Source organism: Aplidium turbinatum, chromosome 9 (assembly GCF_918807975.1).
Source record: "Aplidium turbinatum chromosome 9, kaAplTurb1.1, whole genome shotgun sequence".
Classification (NCBI taxonomy): domain Eukaryota; kingdom Metazoa; phylum Chordata; class Ascidiacea; order Aplousobranchia; family Polyclinidae; genus Aplidium; species Aplidium turbinatum.
In genome coordinates, this window is record NC_137480.1 from 12,008,042 (window position 1) to 12,029,637 (window position 21,596).

A 21,596-nucleotide genomic window follows, 5' to 3' on the forward strand; every position below is an offset into this window, starting at 1 on the left:
GAATAAGTACAGCGCATTATCTAAACTAAAGTGCTTAACATTATACATTCATTCATAGCTGCAATGTATGCATAGAGTAGTAGTGAACAAGTGTGAAGTGAAAACTATTCAGAAAGTTTAGAGTACCTGTCATATATGCTCCCATCAGATACATCATCAGGCTGAAAAATAAAAATAAACTACTTGCAAATGAGGAACAACAAATATTTTTTTTATCTTATGTCAAGCTTTTGTTCATATTGCTTTTACCTAATTTCGGATAACAATAGTCTCCGTGGCGTCATTCGAACACTGATAAACAACTTCAATTGAACAAAATTTACCTTTGTTTATTACGCTATGGTTAGGAAACATGACGGTTAAGTTTTATTGCGCTTAAAGTTACCGTATTGGATATTCATTGATAAATAAGCAAAATGCAAGGCTCTAATTCCGAGAAACTACTGTAGAAAATTTTCTGCTGGATAGACTGAGCAGTGGTCAGTCGAGCCCAGCTACCACTAAGCAGATCCTTTCCAAGGTTTTAATTGCACTCACCCAGGAAAACACTTTGCCTTCGTGAAAGTGCGACAATTTTTCTATTGCTGACAGCAACTTTGCATGACTTAGCTCCAGCGCACACCAGTAAAGAAAAAAGAGACGTACTTGATCTCTTTTTCGATTCACAATATACTCTGAAAAAGAAACATTTTAAAATGTGGACATAACAACAGGCGTTCTGTAAGAAGCAGCACCAAAACTTAACATCGCATGCGTCCAACACTTTTGTGGCTCAAGTTTCCTATAACAAGGTGCAATACATAGTAAGAGTGTTGGTCCAATTTTTTCGATAAGCTGCAAAGTTTGTACACTACACTTTGGAAAATAGCTTTTTGTTACTTCTCAAGAAACCCAAAACCATAAATCCTAGTAACATCGAATAGTGACGTGCATCTTGCATACCTTTGAAAAGAGCATCGAGAAACTTCCTGAATAGTTTTCTCTTCACTTTAACAGAAGCATCTTGACTGCTATAATACTTTCGAAGGTTGCTGTTTTGCGGATTGAGCAAGCAGCAGCAAATCGATATCACATATTCATCAATGCAATCCGCATGTACAGACATGGTTTTAATCCAAGATTTAAGTTGAGAAAGACTAAAAAAGCCAGTGATGTGAAAGGCGATAAATGCTTTCCTGGTGACGTCATCATCGGCGGCTTCTTCATCTTTGAAGTTGAAAACATTGTAGCAAGTTTGTTTGAATCTTGCATCGAACTCATCCACAACGGTCTTAAAGGGTACATGTTCTTGCATGCACAACATAGACGCTACGTAAAAGCGATGAAGCATGTGCATCAGTGATACAGCAGGGGGAGGGTAGTGAACAAACCGGTCCTTTTTAGGCCGGAGAGTTGTCTCATCACGTGTTTTGACGTCATCGTGTCCCGTTTCCAAACTTTCTTCCCTTTGTTTTTTTCCACAACTTTGTTTTTTCTGTTTTGTTTCTTTCTCCGCGATCTGATGGTCGTCATCGGATGCCCGAATTTTCTTAGGACTATTTTCTGAAAAATGGTTGAAAAGAGGATTAATACTTGTACTTTTGTGATACGTCCAAAAATCTAAAATTATAACAAATAACTAATGAGCAATCATTCTTTTTTTACACAATAAATGCCACTAATTCGACAAAAATAGCTTTTAAGACAACTAGGCACATAAACGTTTTTTTCGACAAAACATTCTAAAACGTAAAAATTGAGCGTTAGATAGTTGCAAATCTTTTGCATTTACACAAACTCCACCATACTGTATACCAGTGGTTCCTAACCTAGTGACTCAAAGTTGGGTTGCCAGAAAAAAAATTCTGGGTCGCTTGTTTTTCTTCTTCTTTGAACAAGTAAAATTTTCAGTATACTAGTAAACACTTAATGTTGCCATCATATTTTTTTCTGGATGCCTTCAAAGTAAGATATTAGGATATGCTTGGGTCGCAACATTTCCTAAGCTTTATTTTTAAGAATATTTGGTCAGTTTGCTTAGTTGCAACGTTCATCTGATGAAAGTGAAAGTAAAAGCAACGACAAACAGATTGATTTATTGCTTCACTGACGTTTTGTACACCATGACAATGCGCATCCTCAGAACGAATAACATACAAAATGAAATTTACAAAGTTATATACTGCAGTGCGGTTGAAGGCAAGAAAAAATGAAACACACATTATGGTACTGCTATTTTGCATTCATCAAATGCTGGCATTTGCACAACAATCTAACCTCTTAGTGTTATTTATTAAGTAAGAATCGCATTATTTTATTATTTTAAAGTTTCGCCAAAAGATGTGTGAGCGATTACTTTCCACGTTAAATTACGTAAAAACTTCCAACATTAAACATAAATTCGAAGCAGTGGGGACTAACAGAAATCCGAGACAAAATTAAATTACAATAACGTTTCTAACTGTGTTTAAATATGCATGAAGCCTGCGTTTCAAAACAATAAAGATTTAAAAGCTTTCGATAATAACTTTCGATCGTTCCGATTGAGTACCTTGCATTGTTTTGCAAATTTGATTTACTTTTGTGCTGTTTTTATAATTCAAATAACTAATTAGATTTTGGAACTTGTGCTAGAAATTCAAAAAGCGTCTGGGAACACTGGTAATTTGGGAAAAATTTGTCCTGTTTTTTAAAGTAAAATTAGGAATTTTGCAGTGATTTGAGAATCATTGATCACACTTTGGCAATTTGGATTCTCAAAACTATAATTTCAAAGGGATTAAATAAATTTAACTTAGAGCTCAAATTCGTAATGACATCTGCCTCTAGTTCGCACGTTGTCAAGGCCTGTGTATAATTGGTCTTAATAATTGGACATGATAATTTCTTCTTACTTGTGAGGCCCTTTTCGGGTTCATTTTCAGTGGAAAGTAATTGCATGAGTTTCATCTTCACGAATTTTGGGGAACCAGTCAGCATAAACGCCTGGTCGTCGTATATGCGAAGTTCGTTGTCATTTATTTGTTCTTTGTTCGTTCGTTCTGTACAATCACGATTAAAATAAATCCGTTCTCTGTTCGAATTAGACGCAATCTTCTTTCGAAAGCCAATCATCTGCAATTCAAAGTACAATCTTATTTAGTTAAAAAAATTGTGGAAAAAATATCTTTTTTTTCTTGCATGAATAGACAATTCAGTTCAGTAGGCCATAGCCCTATAAAGGGCCGTAAGCATTTCTCTCCAGAGCAGCGTACTGTTGATATGTGAGAGAAAGTAAGGGCTATGGTCGAAGGGGAGCTTCAAATGTTCAAAGTTTGTCGCTGTCAAACAAAAGTGTCATACATGTCTTGTTAAAACTTCATCTGATAGATGCTGATTCTTAATCAATTTGTAAAAAGAATTTGGCAACACTGGTAACAGAAAATGAAGGCATTTTTTTGTCAATAAATGTTTAATGCTGCATTTTATATATGCATAACAGATAGTGAGAATGGTAAGTTCACGAAAAAATCAAAAGTCATCGAACAAATCAACTCAATAATGTCCAAATTTTACTCTTCGTTTTAATTACACTGTTAGAAATTTTGTAATCTTACTTGAGAAGACACTTTATAAATATAATACAAACGAAATATTTTCACACAAGTCAGTTCAATCATAAACAGCTAAAAATCGATTTCGATCAGCTAGCAGCTAGATCATCTTCAGTTAAGTTTATTTAGCTGTTTATGATTGATTGAACTGACTTGTGTGAAAATAAATTCATTTGTATTATATTACAAGACATATAAGTGAGTCGTTCATATCAAGCATTGTTGTGGGTTTGATACCTGTCAGAAGATATTTCATTTTCTTGATATATAAGTATAATAGTGGTTTTGTATTAAATGACCAAATGTATTTAAAAGTAATTATGCACATTATCACGAGTTACTGTATCGCCAGTGATAAAATCAAAACAGGTTTCGACCAGCTTTTGACTTAATATATGATACCTTTACGATTTAAACGCACTTTAGCTTTAGCTGTTTTGAATGCTTGCTCAAAACGTAACGTATCAAGAAAGCAAACGCAATGTGCTGGTTGCAATTCACGTCACAATGAAACACATTTTGAAACACACAGTGCCACCAGCATTTGATGAATGCAAAATAGCAGTACAGTGAAAAACAGGCATTTTGTTCAAAATATGAAGAGAAAGCACAATACTACCAAAGCTGTATCGAAGTTTCAAGATACTAATAAAGAATGAGTAACTTAAGTTTTGTTTATCAAACCCTAAACTTGTGAGAAAAAATAGATTTTATAACATTCATAGATCTTTGTTCCAGCAAGCCTGCCTTGCAAACTATGTACTCTACAATGTACATTCAGAAAGTAGGCTGTGTGTTGGGCCTATGATGCAAAAAAGTAGTATCGAGCAGTTCGAGCTGTTTGTCATTATGTATCGTTGTTTGTTGACTTGACAGCTTGAAAAATCAAAATTTAGGCTTATTTCAAATTTCGAATAAATGATTGGGTCTTGGCCTAAAACAAATAACCATCTTACTGTAGAACTCTCAGTTGACAAAACATGAAGCCTAACTTTTTTGACGTATCCCTACGCAAGAAAATAGGAACCTGCAATTATCCGCAATAAACATAACCCTGCAAAGAAAAGCGTCAATAAATGTTTTCCTAATAATTGTACTGTAGTAGTTGCAATTTAAGTGTAAGCAAATGCCACAGCCTGCATTGTTTGTGATTTGTACATATTGAAGCAATACGAGATAAACCCTTCAACCGCTGAGACGCAGTAGTGAGCTGTAAAGTACTGCAGTGTTTGCGGTGTGATGTAACTCACGCTTTGAATATGATATTATGAAGCGATACTTTTTCAAAGCGATCCAGACGAAAAACAAAACGGTTTAACATACAGTATTAGCTTTGCTCTCGCGCGCAACTGTAAACGGGCGGGAACCGCGTCATTGTTTTTCAAAAGAAAAAAACTTTTTCTCTTGGAAGAGTTTTTGTTTATTAGAAATTTGACAAGCATGCAAAGGAGATGGCAGGATGCTTAGGTACGTAAAGTCTTTGAGCTTTTGTGGAAGAGGCTTTTGAGAAGGCTGTTTAGTTTTTGAGGAAGAGACTTTACAACCGTTTTATAAACGATTTCATGGAAAAATCTGTAGGTTAATAGTTAAAAAAATAGTTATAAGCCTATAATCGCATACGGTATTCTTTTTTGTTGAGGTTGATGTAATTTGATCAGCCATGAAATACCTCAAAAACAAAGTTTATGAAACATAAGAAAAGTACAAAACAGCGTCACAAATGTAAGAATTATCAGACTACAATGGTTTGTGGTGTATTGTAAAATACTACTCTCATTACTAGCAGACAACAGCATCAATTTATACACTTTTGATTCAATGCACTATTGCAGTTATATCCCACGGATAATCAACAGAGCTAAATTGGTTCTGTAACTTAGAAGTGTGGCCACACGCTCAGCAAATGGCATCAATGAACCACACAACTTCAAGTGCTACCAATAACACAGGCAACAAAAAAGTTTGGCACAAAAGGTGAGATTAATTTTACAGTATTTCAAGGCCACTGATTCCAAAAATGAACTTAGTTTTTCGGGAATCGGTTAGTTTTCGAGAGGTTGGACAATGAAAATATTTTTGAAATTGTTAGCTATTAAGATTTCAATTAGAAAATCACTCATTTTAGTCTTGATGTCATAATTGCACTTGTCTCGTTCAATTGGTTGCTATTGTAGCAAGTTTAAAGCGCAAAAAAGGCTTGAAAAAAGTGTGATTGATGAAAGAGAGGCATGAATAGCCTATTCAATGAAAATGTTTGTGAATGAGCACATCACAAGAAAAATATCCTGAAAATCCAGCGTTTATGAATGTAGCTTTGTATTTAAAAGGTAGGCCTACTGAAATTGATACTTGTACAAATGAAATTTTATTCTTAAGCCTTTGCTAAGGCCAAGGCTTTACAGCAGGAAGTTATTTTTCTAATCTACAGGGTCATCAATAATAAACGTTACAACTTCACACAACTTTATCAATAGCTCCAATAGTTGGATTAGCCCTTGCTAAAAAAAACTCAAAAAAAATATATAAAATAAGCATGTAAAATGTATTAAATGCATAAAGGAACGTCATAGTTCTGATTAAAAAAAGATTTTTGTTATAGCTCCATTAGTTTTCAAAACACAATATGTTTCTCCTTTTTTGTTGCTTCCATTAAAACGCTTTTACATGAGGCGTCAAAACGACAATCGATTCACCTTTTTTGTATTTTTTATGAATGATGACAACTTTTACCAACTTATGTAAAGATCTGAGACACTTGCCCAAAATTGGTTCAGCAATACTACAGCCTAATAGCAATCCTGAGAAATGCTGTCCCAGTGGTGGCCATGTTAACAGTCAAATACAAAGGCAATACCCTGTACCATAAGCTATATACGGTAAACTTTGGATTTGTGAAATGTAAAAAAATTAGGGAAGGGAGATTGCTGTATCACAATGCGTTTGCATTCGTTTTATTTGTATTTGTTTTATGTTTATTTAAAACAAATGCACAATGCATTTATTTTATTATCCATACAACAATGGCAGATACATCAACAAAAGCACAGAAAATTGAAAAATAACCTTGCTGACAAATTACCTAGTCAACAAAGACACAAACTGTAAAGCTAAGTGATGAAATAAGCAATGATGCCAACCTTTAAATGCTTTTTTCCACGAGAATTTTTATCTGATTTCTTTGGCCGGAACAGTGGACTAACTGTTTGTTCCAATTGAATATATAGCTTCTGCAAAGTATCACAATATTATATTGCTGTGCAAGTGCAAAAGAAAGCTCTAAGTCCAAATACTTAAAAACTTGAAAAAAGCTAAAATCGCCAAAAAGAGGACATAAAGCTATTTTGAATTCAGGCGACGATATATTTGTTTGTATTGCACAATGCACATACTGTAACTTCTAAATGCCATTGTGCAATTGCAATAGAGGAATTTTATTTAACGTAAAAGTTCACTACTTATCAAACCATAAAATATATTGTTCTGTATCATACGATAATAATGCACTATCACACATATTATATATATACAATTACATATGCAACATATTCCAAAAACCTGATGTGACACCACACTTTGCAGGCACTCTTTAAAACTCCAAACATATTTAAAGTATAGTCTACACAAGCGGTTCTCAACCTTTTTGTCTGGGTGGACCCCTTTTGAAGCCTTCAAAGCGGTCCCTAAAACTTTCGACCCTTAAAAATTTCTATAATTTGAAATTTTGGTATATCGCGTCTCCTTATGGATTCATATGTTACATAAGTTTCGAAGTAACACCCTTAGAATAATTTGCTGAATTTGCAACGCACTTGACGATTGATGATATTGACGAAATTATGTTATATGATTTATGTTTTTTATGTAACATCAGTAATTTATATGCTCATTTGATGTTTTTCTATATACTTTATCAAAAGTTAATAATAGAAGTTAATTAGAATACCGTTAAAAAAACTTCTTCCTTTTTTCATTTGCAATAAATATTAATTCGTTATAATCACAATCATTGCAAAACTGTGAGTGGTGATAAAAATGCAAACGTTAGTCAGCACTCTAAGTTAAACATTGATGAACAATCGGCTGTCTCAAAAGAATTAAGTTGAAGATAGCCAACTTATTAAAAGGTTTATGTGTTTTATATGATAATTTTTATAGTTAAGAAAACAATTTCATACGACGCACCAGTGCATTGCAACTTACAGTTTGAGTATCACTGTAGGCTGATACAGAAACAAAACACAAACAATTTTTTAATTTCGCAATTTATTAATCATGCTAAAAATTCGAAAACTTTTATGGAACCCCAGAAACCACTTTACGGACCCCTTGGGGTCTTCGGACCCCCCGTTGAGAACCACTGGTCTACAAATTAAAACCTTTCTTGCACAACTACACCGACACCATGAAAATGTCATCACTTTTGAAATACCACAAAAACAGTCATACTACTACTATACTCAGTACAAAATTTAGATTTTTGCAAGAGTAGTAGGTATGGAGTATGGACTGAGTAGTATGTAGTATACACTGTTACTTCTGTTAAATGTCGTTTTGTTTGACAATGCTAAAGTCCAAGTCAAAAAATGCAAACCTTGACTTTTATTACAATACTTTTCATAATAGATGGTTGATTTGCCCTGGTGACGTCAGCTGTAATGCATTTATAGCGCCATAGCGGCACAAGGGATTGCTTTCAATTAATAACACTAAAGATAAAACACATTAATTTAGCATCTACATATTGGGCTCTTTTATTTTTAGAGTAGTAACCTATGTGTTTTGTAAAGTTAAATTTACAGCTTAAACACAATTGATCATAAACACATTTTCCACAAAAATGAGACCAAAGATGCACTAAAAAACTACTCATACAAAACACCATACCAAATTAACACTGAAATCTTACATGCATGTATTGATATGGGTAATCTGGTATAAGTTTGGGCAAAGCTGTTGAGACTTTTTCATAAACCACTTTCCAAAAGCTCTTGATCTTTTTGCGCTTGGGGCGCACTGCAAGAGCTGCTAAAGATCGCCGACTGACCTAAAGTTCAATGATTATTGTTACTACAAAAAGACCCGGAATGGCCCGTTTCGGTGAGTCCGATTCGGTGAGTCCGATTCGGTGAGTCCGATTCGGTGAATCCGATTCGGTGAGTCCGATCCCTTAACGGGGGATTTTTTCAATTTTTCTTTCAAATTATCGGGTACCGTAGCCTAATTATCATTGCCGTTTAAGGGTTAGGGGTTTGGGGTTAGGGGTTAGAGGTTAGGAACTCACCGAATCAGACTCACCGAATCGGACTCACCGAATCGGACTCACCGAATAGTAGCAGACCCAAAAAGACCAATGCAAAGTTTAAGTGTGGAATGCAACAGGCATAATCTATTTCTTGAAAACATGTTATGAAAAAATTCGGATAAGAATTAAAAAATGTTTGTATAGCCATTGAGGATATGTTGCATAGTAGTAGTACTGAGTACATCATCAGACCAGTATGTTAAAATTTCTTCGCTTGTGAAGTCACACTGCAGTTATTTACCTTATCCTAAATTTCATAAAACTAATGACTTGATATCATAAAATTGTGACATAAAAAGTTTTATTGTGTTCTTTAAAACTTAACCAGGATAGTCCAAGACTACAAGCAATTATATAGCAGTTACCAGAGGATCTGCTACTATTCGGTGAGTTCCCTATTCGGTGAGAGCCTTTTTCGGAGAGTTCCCTAGTCGGTGATTTTTTGAAAATTATTGGGAATTATCATTGCCGCTTTTACATCGTTTTAACGTCGCTAAATGTTGAAATAAGACCCTATCCTCTAAACCTTAACCACTAACCCTAAAACAGCAATGGTAATCAGGCTACGGTACCCGTTAATTTAAAAAAAAATTTCAAAAAATCACCAAATAGGAAACTCTCCGAAAAAGGCTCTCACCGAATAGGGAACTCACCAAATCGGACTCACCGAAACGAGCCATTCCGGTTACCAGAGGCAGGGGTATCTAAAAGGGATACAAAGGCTCGCAACGATTGTCTTATTTTCATGACACTAGAAGAGTGGTAGTTGGTACCATGTTGAAGATGCGTTTTTTATAATTACAGAAAGTTTTGTAGTGTAGAGCTGGTACAGTCAGTTACAGAAGACAGTTAGCAAATGTTATGTAGGGCATATTTAAAGAATACTTGTTTAGAAACACAGTTGTAAGGTTACCAGTAAGCAGTTAGTCTTAACAAAGCCTTTGCATTAGGCTAGGAGTAATCCAAGCATGCTGGCAGCTGAGAAAACAAGTAACTATGAGCATGCAGTGACTATCCAGGCCTGGTGCAAATAGTGCACTGCAGGTAATCATAACAAGGTTTATTAAATTACTATTGGTGCCATTTGTCAGTTTATGAAAAACAGAGATTATTATATATTATGATAAACAGTAGCCTTTCTATTTTCAGACGTAATAAAAGCATTCAGATCCCCTTCTTTAAATATTCCTGACCAGAGGTATACAAAAACAGGATCCGAACCTGGCCTCACTGTTTTTCACCAGATCCGAATCAGATCTGGATCTTTTTTTTACAGTAACCAAATCTGGATCAGTTCCTAAATTTGCGTGACTTTTTTTAATTTTGAACACAAAAACATAAAATTTTAAATAAGCTCCTGGTAACATTTCCAAACCAAGAGAAAGTTTTGAATCCTTGCGTCTACATCATCCACCCTCTTAGCGTCATGTTTATGTCATTCATTTTTAAATAAGCTATTTGTTGATTTTATATGGTATTTTAAATATATTTTACGTCAAAACAACCTTTTTCACAAAACGATGCTGTATAACTCAACAGTCAAAAGAATTTTTGATGTCAACAAAACTTTTGAATGTAATGGCAATTACATTGTTTTAACGTCGCCAGACGTTGAAATCGTGTACAAAAGGGAACTTTTGCTGACCATGTATAGGTTGTACCTGACAAACATTTACAAAAGCCATTCGATTTGTTCAAAGAATCCAGTTAGCCTAACAGTTCGTGTTCACATTGATTCAATGTCTGAATATTGAATACTGTAATATTCAATAGTTGGATTTTCAAAAAATCCCGAATAGGGAACTCGCCGAATAGTAGCAGACCCATCAATGAGACTTCTGTTTTTGTTTTTCTGAGACCAATAGCGAGATTCAAGGCTTTGTCTGGTTGGATGTTAAAGCAAAAAAAAACGAAACCAGCTAGTATGCAAAAAAGATATGAGAATTGCAGTTTCCGAGACCAATAGTGAGATTCGATGGTTTGTCTCAGAAACAGCAATTCTCATATCATTTTCACATGCAAGCTGGTTTCGTATTTTTGCTTTAACATCCACCAGAATAGAAAACGCATTCTCGCATAAATAAGTGCTTACAAATGGCAAGCCTTAAAGCAGCCGGCGGCCATCGCGGCCATGGCCGCTAAGTAGTCCTTGAATGACCGCCGGTGCTACCTCCTCAGTCGGCCAATTTGAATGCCGGTTTCTTCTAGCTAATTATTTAATTTTGCAATAGAATGATCGTGGATTAACTGTCGAAAATATGTATTATCAAAGAGTGACGCAGAATTAGGTCAGCGTGTCATAATCACCACTGTTGTATTGTGCAGGAACATTGGCTATTACATGGAAAATATCCCGCTGCGATCACCAGCTATAAGTCTTGTTTGTAATTCCCGACATTTATTTTAACGAAGTGTTAATCCGAAGTGCTAATTTACATCGGCTGGCAATATTGTCGTTTTTATGTCGATCCAATGTTGCCGGACATTGAATCGTTGTTAAAAAGGAGGACTACCCAGACAACAAATTCGTCATTTTTACCTTGATTTAACGACTGCAAACGTAGAATCAATGTAAAAATGATGAATTTTGTTGTCTGGGTAGGTTAGTTGACATCCGACGAGAAAACTCGTGTCTTCAGAGTTGAGAAATGTTTCCGCTGTGGGACTGGGTTAGTGACTTCACACCCTCAATGGTGACATCACAACGGTATAAATGGTCAGGTTTTATGAAAGGCGGTATGCAGTTGAAACAATTTAGCGTCGTTAGATGGTCCCGCAATACCGGATTACAATCCCGATACAGCAGTTATTGCGTGGTACAACGATTCTATAGCAGGACGTCGCCCAGTCTTCAACAACATTTTGGCATTGTTGCAAGTTTAATTCTATTTACTTGTGTTATCGTTATTTGTATTTTGGCCTCCAAGCACGCAGATTTGGCCGCCGAGAAGGAGCTCTCGGTAAGCCACGATGGCTGCCGGAAAAAAACACGAGTTTTAAGGCCTGAAATGGAATAAGAACTTTAAGGGCAACTTTTGAAATAAGAAAACTTTCAATTTGTTGACACCAAAACGCTTGAAGACTTGTGTTGAATTTTCTTTTTTTCACCTCGCTTTCTTGAAGCTCGATAATGTCCAAGTTATGGAGTGTTTATATTTGCTGTTATAGTAGCGTATTAGAAGCAAATCGTTGATGTATCCATGCTGGATGTTGTATTTGTTCAGGAAAGTAGTATATATTGAGTTCCATCACTTTCAGTGGCACAAGTAAAGCCGTACTGCACATAATTCTCTGACCACTTCCTTTTTTTAACAGTCACGTTAGGCTAAAGTTAAACAACAGATGAACATATTATTATATTAGTATTATACATTATAAACAACATATTATGCCTGGTGCATGAAATAAACACTGTCAGAAGTGCGCTGTCTTTGTGCTTACTTTTATTATTTGTTGTTTTAATATGTTGCATTTAAAAAGGTGCAGCAACCATGAGTCTTTCTTTTTTGTAGCATAAATATCTGTGTCTTAATACAGTGAAGAAATAAAATGTAGGCCTACCGGTCTGGTACTGACTGATGGCTGGCTACTGACTGATCACAACCGCCAGTCAATACAAATCCTCAAACGAGTTCGTTTCATACACTAAATAAAAAACCACAAAACTTACTAAAACTTTTTCTTTGGTTGACAAAAATCCATTTGCATTGTGGTTACAAACTGATTCTTGTTTCTTCACGTGTTGATCGCCTGCGTCTATCAATTGAAAGTGATGAAAATTGATCTTTTAAATTAACAATTTAAAACAAAACTGTCATTTTAAGTAATTTTTATTATAATTTCAGCATATTAGGCTATAAAATTATATGTATATAAATATTACAAGTGATTACACTACAACATAATTATTGCATTGCCAAATGTAGGTTAAACATAACTTATAAATTACCAACAAAAACTGGTGAATTTGCATGTCCGCGTCTTTTCATATTCTGTCAAACCCCACAAAAGTCCATATACTATAACAGGACTCCCAACATCATACAGCAGAGATTAATCCTGGAACCTAAAATCAAGCATTTAAATAATTTAATTAAAGCTTGAATGTTATGTCATCCATTATAACTATATAATGTGATTGAATGAATGATATACTTGATTGAATGATGTATATGTACTTGATTGAATGATGTATCATCCATTATAACTAATGTAGCAAAATAATGTCAATCATGACTATGTATATGGCACTTTTTTCCAAAGTGTATATATAAAACCAAGATTTTTAGAATTTTGGTGCCACATACTACGCTCTTTGCACAAACACAAATTATTTGTGAACAGTTCGGTTTTAAATATTTTGTTCGAGAAGATCTATATATATATCTGATAGAAACTAGTGTCAACAATTCTATTTTAATCATGTATGGTAGCATTGTAGCCAATGCATTAAAGTATGGTTCCCAAAGTATGAGTTGCAACCTATGCATTATATAATCTATATGGATTGAACACCATTATCATGTGTCGTCTTCAAGCTGAAGGCTGGCTGTCGATTGCTTCCACATATCAAGTGACGTCATGTTCTTTTGCTAGTCTTTTTGCTTCGCCGATGCTTGACAAGTCAGCCTACTGTTTTACATCATCACCCCAAGTTTGTCTTCATCTTCCACTGCACTTCTTTCCTTCCACCATACTTTTAATAACCAATTGATTGATTGATTGAATCTTTATCCTCGGACTGGAAAGCTTCTTGCAGAGCTTAATCCTGGCTGTTTCGCATACTTATAGAGGCTTTGAATCACTGACGCAGGCCCGGTCACCGAGATTGACAGAGTGAAGTTTCCGATTGTTGAAGTCTTGTTGCTTAGGAATTATTCCATCCATTAGATGCCGCTGAATGGAGAGCAGTCCTTAACGTGCGTTGCTCAAGCGCACACCCCAAGAGTCGAACCAGCGCCGCTGTTGATGTTGAAGTTTCTTCGTTCCAGAAGTGATGCGCTAACCAATTGAGCTATCGGGGCGAACTGATGTAACTGTCCTGCCGATCCTCTCAAAATATGTCTCGCGAATTCCATCTTTTGTTTAGCCAAATCATTTGCCCATCTATCTTGCACTCCAATTTTTTTCTAATTGCTTTGTTTGTGATTTGTTTTTCATATGATATTTTTAAAATTCTTCTGTAGCACGCTAGTTGAAAAGAGGTGGCGCCGATGTCGTCTCCTGCCGATGTCGTCCCCTCATACATCGGGACATGCAATAATTACGCCGCCAAAAAAAGCTTCATATGTGGCGGGCTGTTAGATTTCAGGTTGAGCGTCAATGCCCATGTCGTTCCAAGTGAGTGATTACGAATAATGCTGCCAAAAGACTTGATATTCGCTGGGAATATGCTTTTTTGCTGAAGCGTAGGCCACAAAAGCAGAATTGCAAAAGTAGGCTATTACATTTTCAATATTTATTGTGGTGTTTGTTATGTTATTCTTTCAGTTTGGTGGCTACAACTTGTGTGATTACAACCCTAACCCTTTTAAAATGTTTGCGGAAACTGCGATCAGTGACTTCGGCAAACTCTTAGGATCATTATCAGAAATTTTAAAATGTTGGCGGAAACTGCGATCAGCGACTTCGGCTTTGTTCTATTTTTTTCAGTTTTTAAACTCCGATCCCGATTGGAGTTTCCGCAAACAAACAAAAACTCTTACGATTATTATCGGAAATTTTAAAATGTTTGCGGAAACTCCGATCAACCCTAACCTGTTAAAAATGTTTGCTGAAACTGCGATCAGTGACTTCGGTAAACTCTTAGGATCAATACTGGAAGTTTTAAAATGCTTGCAAAAACTGCGGAAAAACGGAAACTGCAATCAGCGTCTTCGGCTTTGTTCTATTTTTTCTCAATCTTTCAGTTTGTTTGTTTGCGGAACTCCGATCAGCGACTTCGGCATTTTTTAATTTTTTCTCTCCATCTTTTCAGGGTACGAATTAGGTTACACCCCCCTTAACCCTTCCTAACTTTAATCTTAACTCTGGCAACATCTGATTGTAACCACGGCATTAAGTGTGGAAAAATAGCCAGTTCCACTTTTAAAAGTCTCTGATTTTATTCGATTACCGTACATTTTAAAAATAACAATTAATTTCTAGGCTAACTTTTTTTTTCAGATGTTTGCTAAAAAAAAGAAAAGGTGGCAAAAATTTCGTTTCGACTTGAAAAAGTTCGTTTCGAACAACCCTAATTTTTACCTACTAGCAAGTGGGAAAAAGTTGAACATCTGGCAACACTTCTTTTAAGGGACAACATCGACGTGGGAAGACATCAGCATGGGACGACATCGGGGGGACGACGTGTTCAGGGGACGACATCAGTGGCATCCATTGAAAAGCATTAATTTTTTACAGAACATACCGTTCTGTGCGGTACTGTCTTCAAACTGTTCTGGTTGAGGTAAATATTAATACTATTTTGGCATGTGTCTTAACTGTTACTAGTTTCAGTCAGTTATATTGCTCTATGCATGCCCCGACAGCTCAGTTGGTTAGCGTGTGATTTCATGAACGAAAAAGCATCAAAGATCAAGCAACGCTAGGGTAGTTCGACTCTTGGTTAGTTGGTTTTGAATCTTTATCCTCGGATTGACAAAGCCTTGATTGGTTATTCCAGGTAGTTTCGCATACTTGTAGAAGCTCTTGACGCTTGGGCCGATTACCAAGATTGGCAGAATGAAGTTTTCCAATTATTAAAGTCTTGTTGCCAGGGAATTATTCCATTCACTAGGTGCCGCTGAATGGAGTGCAGTCCTAAAATGCGTTACTCAAGCGCACACCCCGAGAGTCGAACCAGCGCAGCGTAATCTTGAGCCGAGCATGTAACCACTGAGCTGTCAGGGCGGACTCTCAGGGTGTGTGCTTAAGCAACACATTGTAAGAACTGCTCTTCATTCAGAGCACCTGATGGATGGAATAATCCTGCGCACAAACACTTCAACAATCGGAAACTTCACTCTATCAATCTCTGTAACCCGTCCTGCGTCAAAAGCCTCTGCAAGTCTACAAGTGTGTGAACCAAGTCTGCTGGAACCAACCCTGCTTCTTAATAACCAACAACAAGGCCAAATAAGAAAACAGAGTTGCCAGATATTTTCAAATTTTCCAGCCCAAAAGCAATTCCAAACTAGCCCAATAATGTTGCTTGTACAAACTAGCCAAAATGAGAAGAACTCGTTCACAGAATCAGTCCAAATTGACGAAACACAATCAATCATTAAAGATCTTATTTCTTACACTGTAAAAAAAAAACTGAACAGCAAGGCACAGTCCTAACTGATGAATAATGCAAGATACAATAAGGATTTAAAATTAATTGAATCAACAAACAACAAAAACGTTGCCCACAAAAAACAATGATGAAGGGAACATTGAAACTATTTTTTCATTCTGTTTACTTCTGCCTAATTGCTTGTACCACTAACTGATTGTTCAACAGATTAGTTGCTGGAATATTATGTTATTTGATGCTACCTTCGAGTCTTCGACCTTCGTATTAAATACTGTAAAAGTACACATAAATGCAACGATTTAGCCTACACTCAAACCAGGGATATCTAGAGAAGGGGATACGAAGGCTCGCAGCAATTTCCTTATTCTCATGACACTACCAGGGCGGTTGTTTGTAGTGCTTTAAACATGTGGTTCTTTTTAAAATCGTAGAAAGTTTTGTAGTGTAGCTGGGACAATGAGCTACAGGAAACAGTTAGCAAATGTTACGCAGAGTACATTTAAAGAATACTTGTTTACAAAGACAGTTGAAAAGTTACCAGTAAGCTGTTTTTTATAACAAAGCCTTTGTAAGAGGCTAGATGTAAAGCAAGTATATGGGTGGTTGAATTAACAAGCAGCCACGAGCATGCTGCGAATATCCAGGCCTGATGTTAATAGCGCAATGCAAGTTATCATAACAAGATTTATTAAACTACTATCGGTGCCAATTGTCATTTTACGATAAACACAGATTATTTACGATTAACAATAGCCCTTCTATTGTCAGACGTAATAAAAGCCTTCGTATCCCCTTCTTTAGATATCCCTGACTCAAACTTACACATTAAATTGCTACACTTTGGAAATCACATCAGCAGATCAAAAACAGTGTCTGCATTAGTTTCTAAATCACTAGTGTTAGCTTGGCAGTCGCTTTCAACAGTGTACATATCCGAGGTAAACAAACAATACATGGCTCGTGTCGGCTGAAATTTGTTGCAACAAATAATAATAATAATAATCGTGTTTTTATTTGCGCCCATTGCGATAACATACAGTCAGGGTAGGGACAGTAGAATATCCCTAAGTCAGGGAGTCGAACCGTTTGATTTTTCCGGTTCGGGTCCGGTTCTGGTTCAAAGATTGTTTCAAAATTTGGTTCAGTTCCGGTTTGGGTTCGAAGAAACTTAAGAGTTCCGGTTTAGCTCCGGTTCAACAAAAATGATTTGTGGTTCGGGTACGGTTCGGTTTCGACAAAAATAGTCTCAACACCGGTTTTATAAGTTCCGGTTCGGGTTCGATAAAATTAGGCCTATGTCTATTATTGAAATCCAACACTGGTCAAAAAATTCCTCTCCAAAGCATCGATGATAGTGGATCGTGTGTTACGGAATAGGCTATAATTCATCCGTACAATGTGGCTTCCAAGATAACAACATGCTACGTACAACTTCACTTACCACAATGCGAACAATGACGTAATGCTGGAGTGAACCGCTTTTTTCAACCGGTTTCGGTTAGGGTTTAAGCTAACTCAAATTTTCGGTTCAGTTCCGGTTAAGGTTCAGACAAAATCGCACCAAAACTGGTTTACAAAAATCCGGTTCGGGTTCGGTTCGACTCCCTGCATACAGTACACTGCGATCACAGATGTGATACAACAGACGACAGGAAGCAGCGAAGTGACATATAGTCTTCGAGTCAGCTGCTCCCCTTATTTTGGCTTTGCCATTAGGCCTAAGTGTCTTTGCCAAGACACAGCCGCGTGCTCTGGAGCGGTGTCGAACCCACGTCCTTTCGAACGTCGCGCAGACGTTCTCACCACTCGGCTACGCAGCCGACGAACACCAGAACGAGCCATGTAACCCCGAATACGTAGTATGTTATTCAGAAGTTGCTGTTGCATTCGATTTCTTTGTTTATTTTTAACAGTGCTCATTACGGTACTGAAAAAGCTCGTTCCACTGCTGCATTGCTGAAGGGCAATGAAACCAGGGAGAGAACAAATTGTGCAACTTCAGCAAAGTCGTTTTCTCCAGATGCATCCTGGTGATTTAACACTTCACATCAATATTTTTCCACATCAATATCGTTCTTGTTTTGCCAAATAACAGTGTTTAGTCTATTCCATTGCATTTCCAGAGCAGCAATGTCTCCAGTGTACAATCGCAAAAAGGAAAGGTCAACCAGCCGTGGTTTTTCGTTTCCAAGTAGCCTACAACTTCTCTCAATGTTCGAAGGTATTCTTTGCCGTAGTTGACTCATCAGCTCAAATAAGTACCCCCGACACCAAGTTTTAATTTTTTTGAGATTTTTATCAGACACTGGAGAATCAGCAGCAGCAAGTAGGAATTGATTGCCAAAAGAAATTGCTGAAACTAGATGACGATGAGCCTCAAGTCATAATTCACAACTGATGCCCATGTTGGCAACGTAACAGGTCTCATAATGCGCTGAAGCAGAGTTTTGTATAAGTTAACAAGTTCATCCAATAGCTTCACAGGGATAGCAGACTCGAGCTCAAAAAATCTGTCTATACGGTTAAGTTCACGAAGAACTGGTTGTAAAAAGAGCAAGTACAATTTGTTTTCTGTGTCAGAATACATGTGATACAGCAACTCTGCCGTGTAACTCCTCTATTCATCTTTTGCGATCTGGAAGTGAAGTTTTAATTCCAGGTACTGGTTAAGGATTCTGTCCACACACACTGCAATTGATAACCATCTTGTATCGCAGGCTCTTAAAGTTTTTAACGGAGCCTCACTTACATTTATGCAAGTATAGAGATGGCGATATTTTCTTTGGCGAGCAGTAGCCTACTATGGCTGAACCAATTATATGTCTCAGCAACCATGAACTCCACGTTTCGAGGTATGACCTTCAATGCATATGATGAACATAGCTGAATAGAGTGACAAATACATTTAATATGCACAATATTTGGACACACCTTGCAGAAGTTTTCTATATCAGATGTATTCCTTCCACACATTGTATTGCAACCATCTGTTTGCTAGACCTAAGCTATAGGCCTACATTTTTTATCTGAATATCCTCTGATTCCAAAAATTGCATAATTGCTTCAAAAATAGCATCTGCTGCACCACTTTCAATGGAGATTAAACCAAGAAAGGTAGTCACTACTTTTTGTCTTGGTGAAAAGTAGCGATCCATCAAGCGAAGATGTTTTTCTTGCTCTACATCTGTACCGGTACTTTCATCGATGAGCAAAGAAAAAGATACACCACCATTGCTGTTTATATCATTAACAAGTTCTTCATGAAGAGCAGGTCCTAGTACACGCCTGTTGAGTGCAGTACATTTTGTACGATGAATTGCCAAGTCTTTGTCACATATGCTATTAATCATCTCACCCAAATAGTCAATGGTTAATATACTGCTGTGGCATGCAACATGAGCAGCTAATTTCAATTCTGCAGTTTTTACAGAGTTGTCTATATTTATTCTTCAGACACCTAAATCTGATAACAGCCGTGTATTAGAAAATGGTGCAATGTTGCGTCGATATTTCATGGTCTTGGAGTGTGCAACAAGATCTGTGTGATGGGCACGCACTTCACGTTTGCAGTATTTACATGCTGCTTTGGTTGTATAGCCTACTCAGGCAATCTGACAATCCAGTCTTGCAGTAAAGGATCCTTTTCCCATTCTTTTGAGAATTTTTTTACCATATTTTGCCATTTACCCATTAGGCTATATTAAAACAGTGGATTTTATATTATTATAGTACTTGCCGAAACAAATGACATTGCTCTCTTTGAAACAATACAAAAATGTCAACAGAGTGACATATTTGTGCCGTTTATTAGGGATTTGAAACGCTAACAGTAATTGTGCGTTCTCTTGCAATTGGCAGTTTGATGCACATATACCGTACGTGGTTTTACGTCTTTTTAGCGTTGTGCATCTGCCGCGTGCCTCATTGCTTGGAGCATTCTAATCACACTGAGTTTCCCTTAAATCAACCGTCTGGCGTAAAATAAAAAATCAGTAGGCTATGGTTTTTCTCAGTCATTGGGTGGTACGTTATTTTCAATCAGTTTCAGCAAGGATCATTTTGATTTGCGCAAAAGCATTTTGCGCAAAAGCGTGACTGACATGAATACAAACAGCTTGCATGAAGCTGGTTGTACACAAGTTTTTTTCTTCAACACCATTTAATTTTTTTTTTTTTTTCTTTTTTATACAGTAGTGCCGTAGATATACAGTAGATAGCCACACTCAAGTAAAAATTTTAATTAAGCCTATAATTTAAAAACAAAGAAATTCACAAAAAAATAATGTTTTTCAACTATTGTGATGCAGAAGAACATTAAAAATATCATATCAAAAGCAAATTACAAACGAAGCAATTAGATAAAGAATTGGAGTGCGAGATAGTTAGGCAAACGATTTACAAAACAAAAGATGAAATTCAGGGAACGTATTTTGAGAGGATCGACAGGATAACTGCATTAATTGATTATTGAAGGTATGGTGGAAGGAAAGAGGTGCAGGAGAAAAAAGGAAAGGAACTTGGGGGTATGATGTAAAACAGTAGGCTGACTTGTCAAGCATCGGAGAAGCAAAAAGAGTAGCGGAAGAACGTGACAATGACATATGGATGCAATTGACATTGATTTTTTCATATTAATGCAAAAAATGCTTGTTGCTTATTTCTTAAAAACTTTGCAAAACCTTTTTTCTGGATGCTAAATTACGATCCGAAGTCATGTTGTCGGTTTCTGCTCGAGTGCGAGCATTGTTTTTTTTCATCAAGTTGTTGGATGTGGTGTTGGAGGCCCAGACAGTGTGGAATACAGGTGGAGAAAAAGTAACATTGTAGCTAATGGATGGCGGAAAACGTGGCTTATTCAGCTTTCCTTTTCTGACTTTTCGTTTTTCCTGAGCTTTTTGTTTCTTGAGTTTTTTTTCGAAGAACTAGGCGCCATTCCTAGTTTTTTTTCCTTCAGATTGACCCGTTAAAGCTTTGGTAGAGAGTTTGCTTTGTTGAACCATACAGAAATAAAACAGAGTAACCTTAGCGGGTTTAACATGCTGTTTTTACACAAAAAAAAAATAATATAATTAAAATAAACTCAAAAGTTTTTGACACGTACGTGTGTCCTCATCACTCATCAGGTATTAAATCTGCAATATAAGTTACATAAAATGAAAAGTCGTAAGATAAATTTGACTTTGCACTACAACTGCAACGACACTCTGGACTGAAAAGCACAAACTGAACAAATGATACAAGAATGATTACGAGTAAATTACATAATTTACCACCACATAATTTACTCGTAATCATTCTTGTATCATTTGTTCAGTATCATTTGTTACGTGTCGAAAACGTTTGAGTTTATTTTAATGTATTTTTTGTGTAAAAAAAGTATGTTAAACTCGCTAAGGTTACTCTGTTTTATTTCTCTAAAGACTGACCTGTCACTGACAAGTTG

The 21,596-nt window shown here is 36.4% G+C and overlaps 1 protein-coding gene across 1 annotated transcript in view; it reads right to left on the reverse strand.

Moving 5' to 3' along the window:
- LOC145776686 (uncharacterized) overlaps positions 1 to 12,957 on the reverse strand; it is a 52,740-nt gene extending 39,783 nt beyond the window's left edge. Inside the window, exons 1-8 of the mRNA XM_082587917.1 lie at positions 12,824 to 12,957; positions 12,545 to 12,630; positions 8,479 to 8,616; positions 6,710 to 6,799; positions 2,874 to 3,093; positions 943 to 1,542; positions 538 to 674; positions 127 to 161 (exon numbers count right to left, since the gene is read on the reverse strand). Of these exons, the coding sequence (XP_082444043.1) occupies positions 127 to 161; positions 538 to 674; positions 943 to 1,542; positions 2,874 to 3,093; positions 6,710 to 6,799; positions 8,479 to 8,616; positions 12,545 to 12,630; positions 12,824 to 12,863 (1,346 nt within the window). The 5' untranslated portion in view covers positions 12,864 to 12,957. The remainder of the gene's footprint in view (positions 1 to 126; positions 162 to 537; positions 675 to 942; positions 1,543 to 2,873; positions 3,094 to 6,709; positions 6,800 to 8,478; positions 8,617 to 12,544; positions 12,631 to 12,823) is intronic.
- Between the last annotated feature and the right edge of the window lie 8,639 nt (positions 12,958 to 21,596).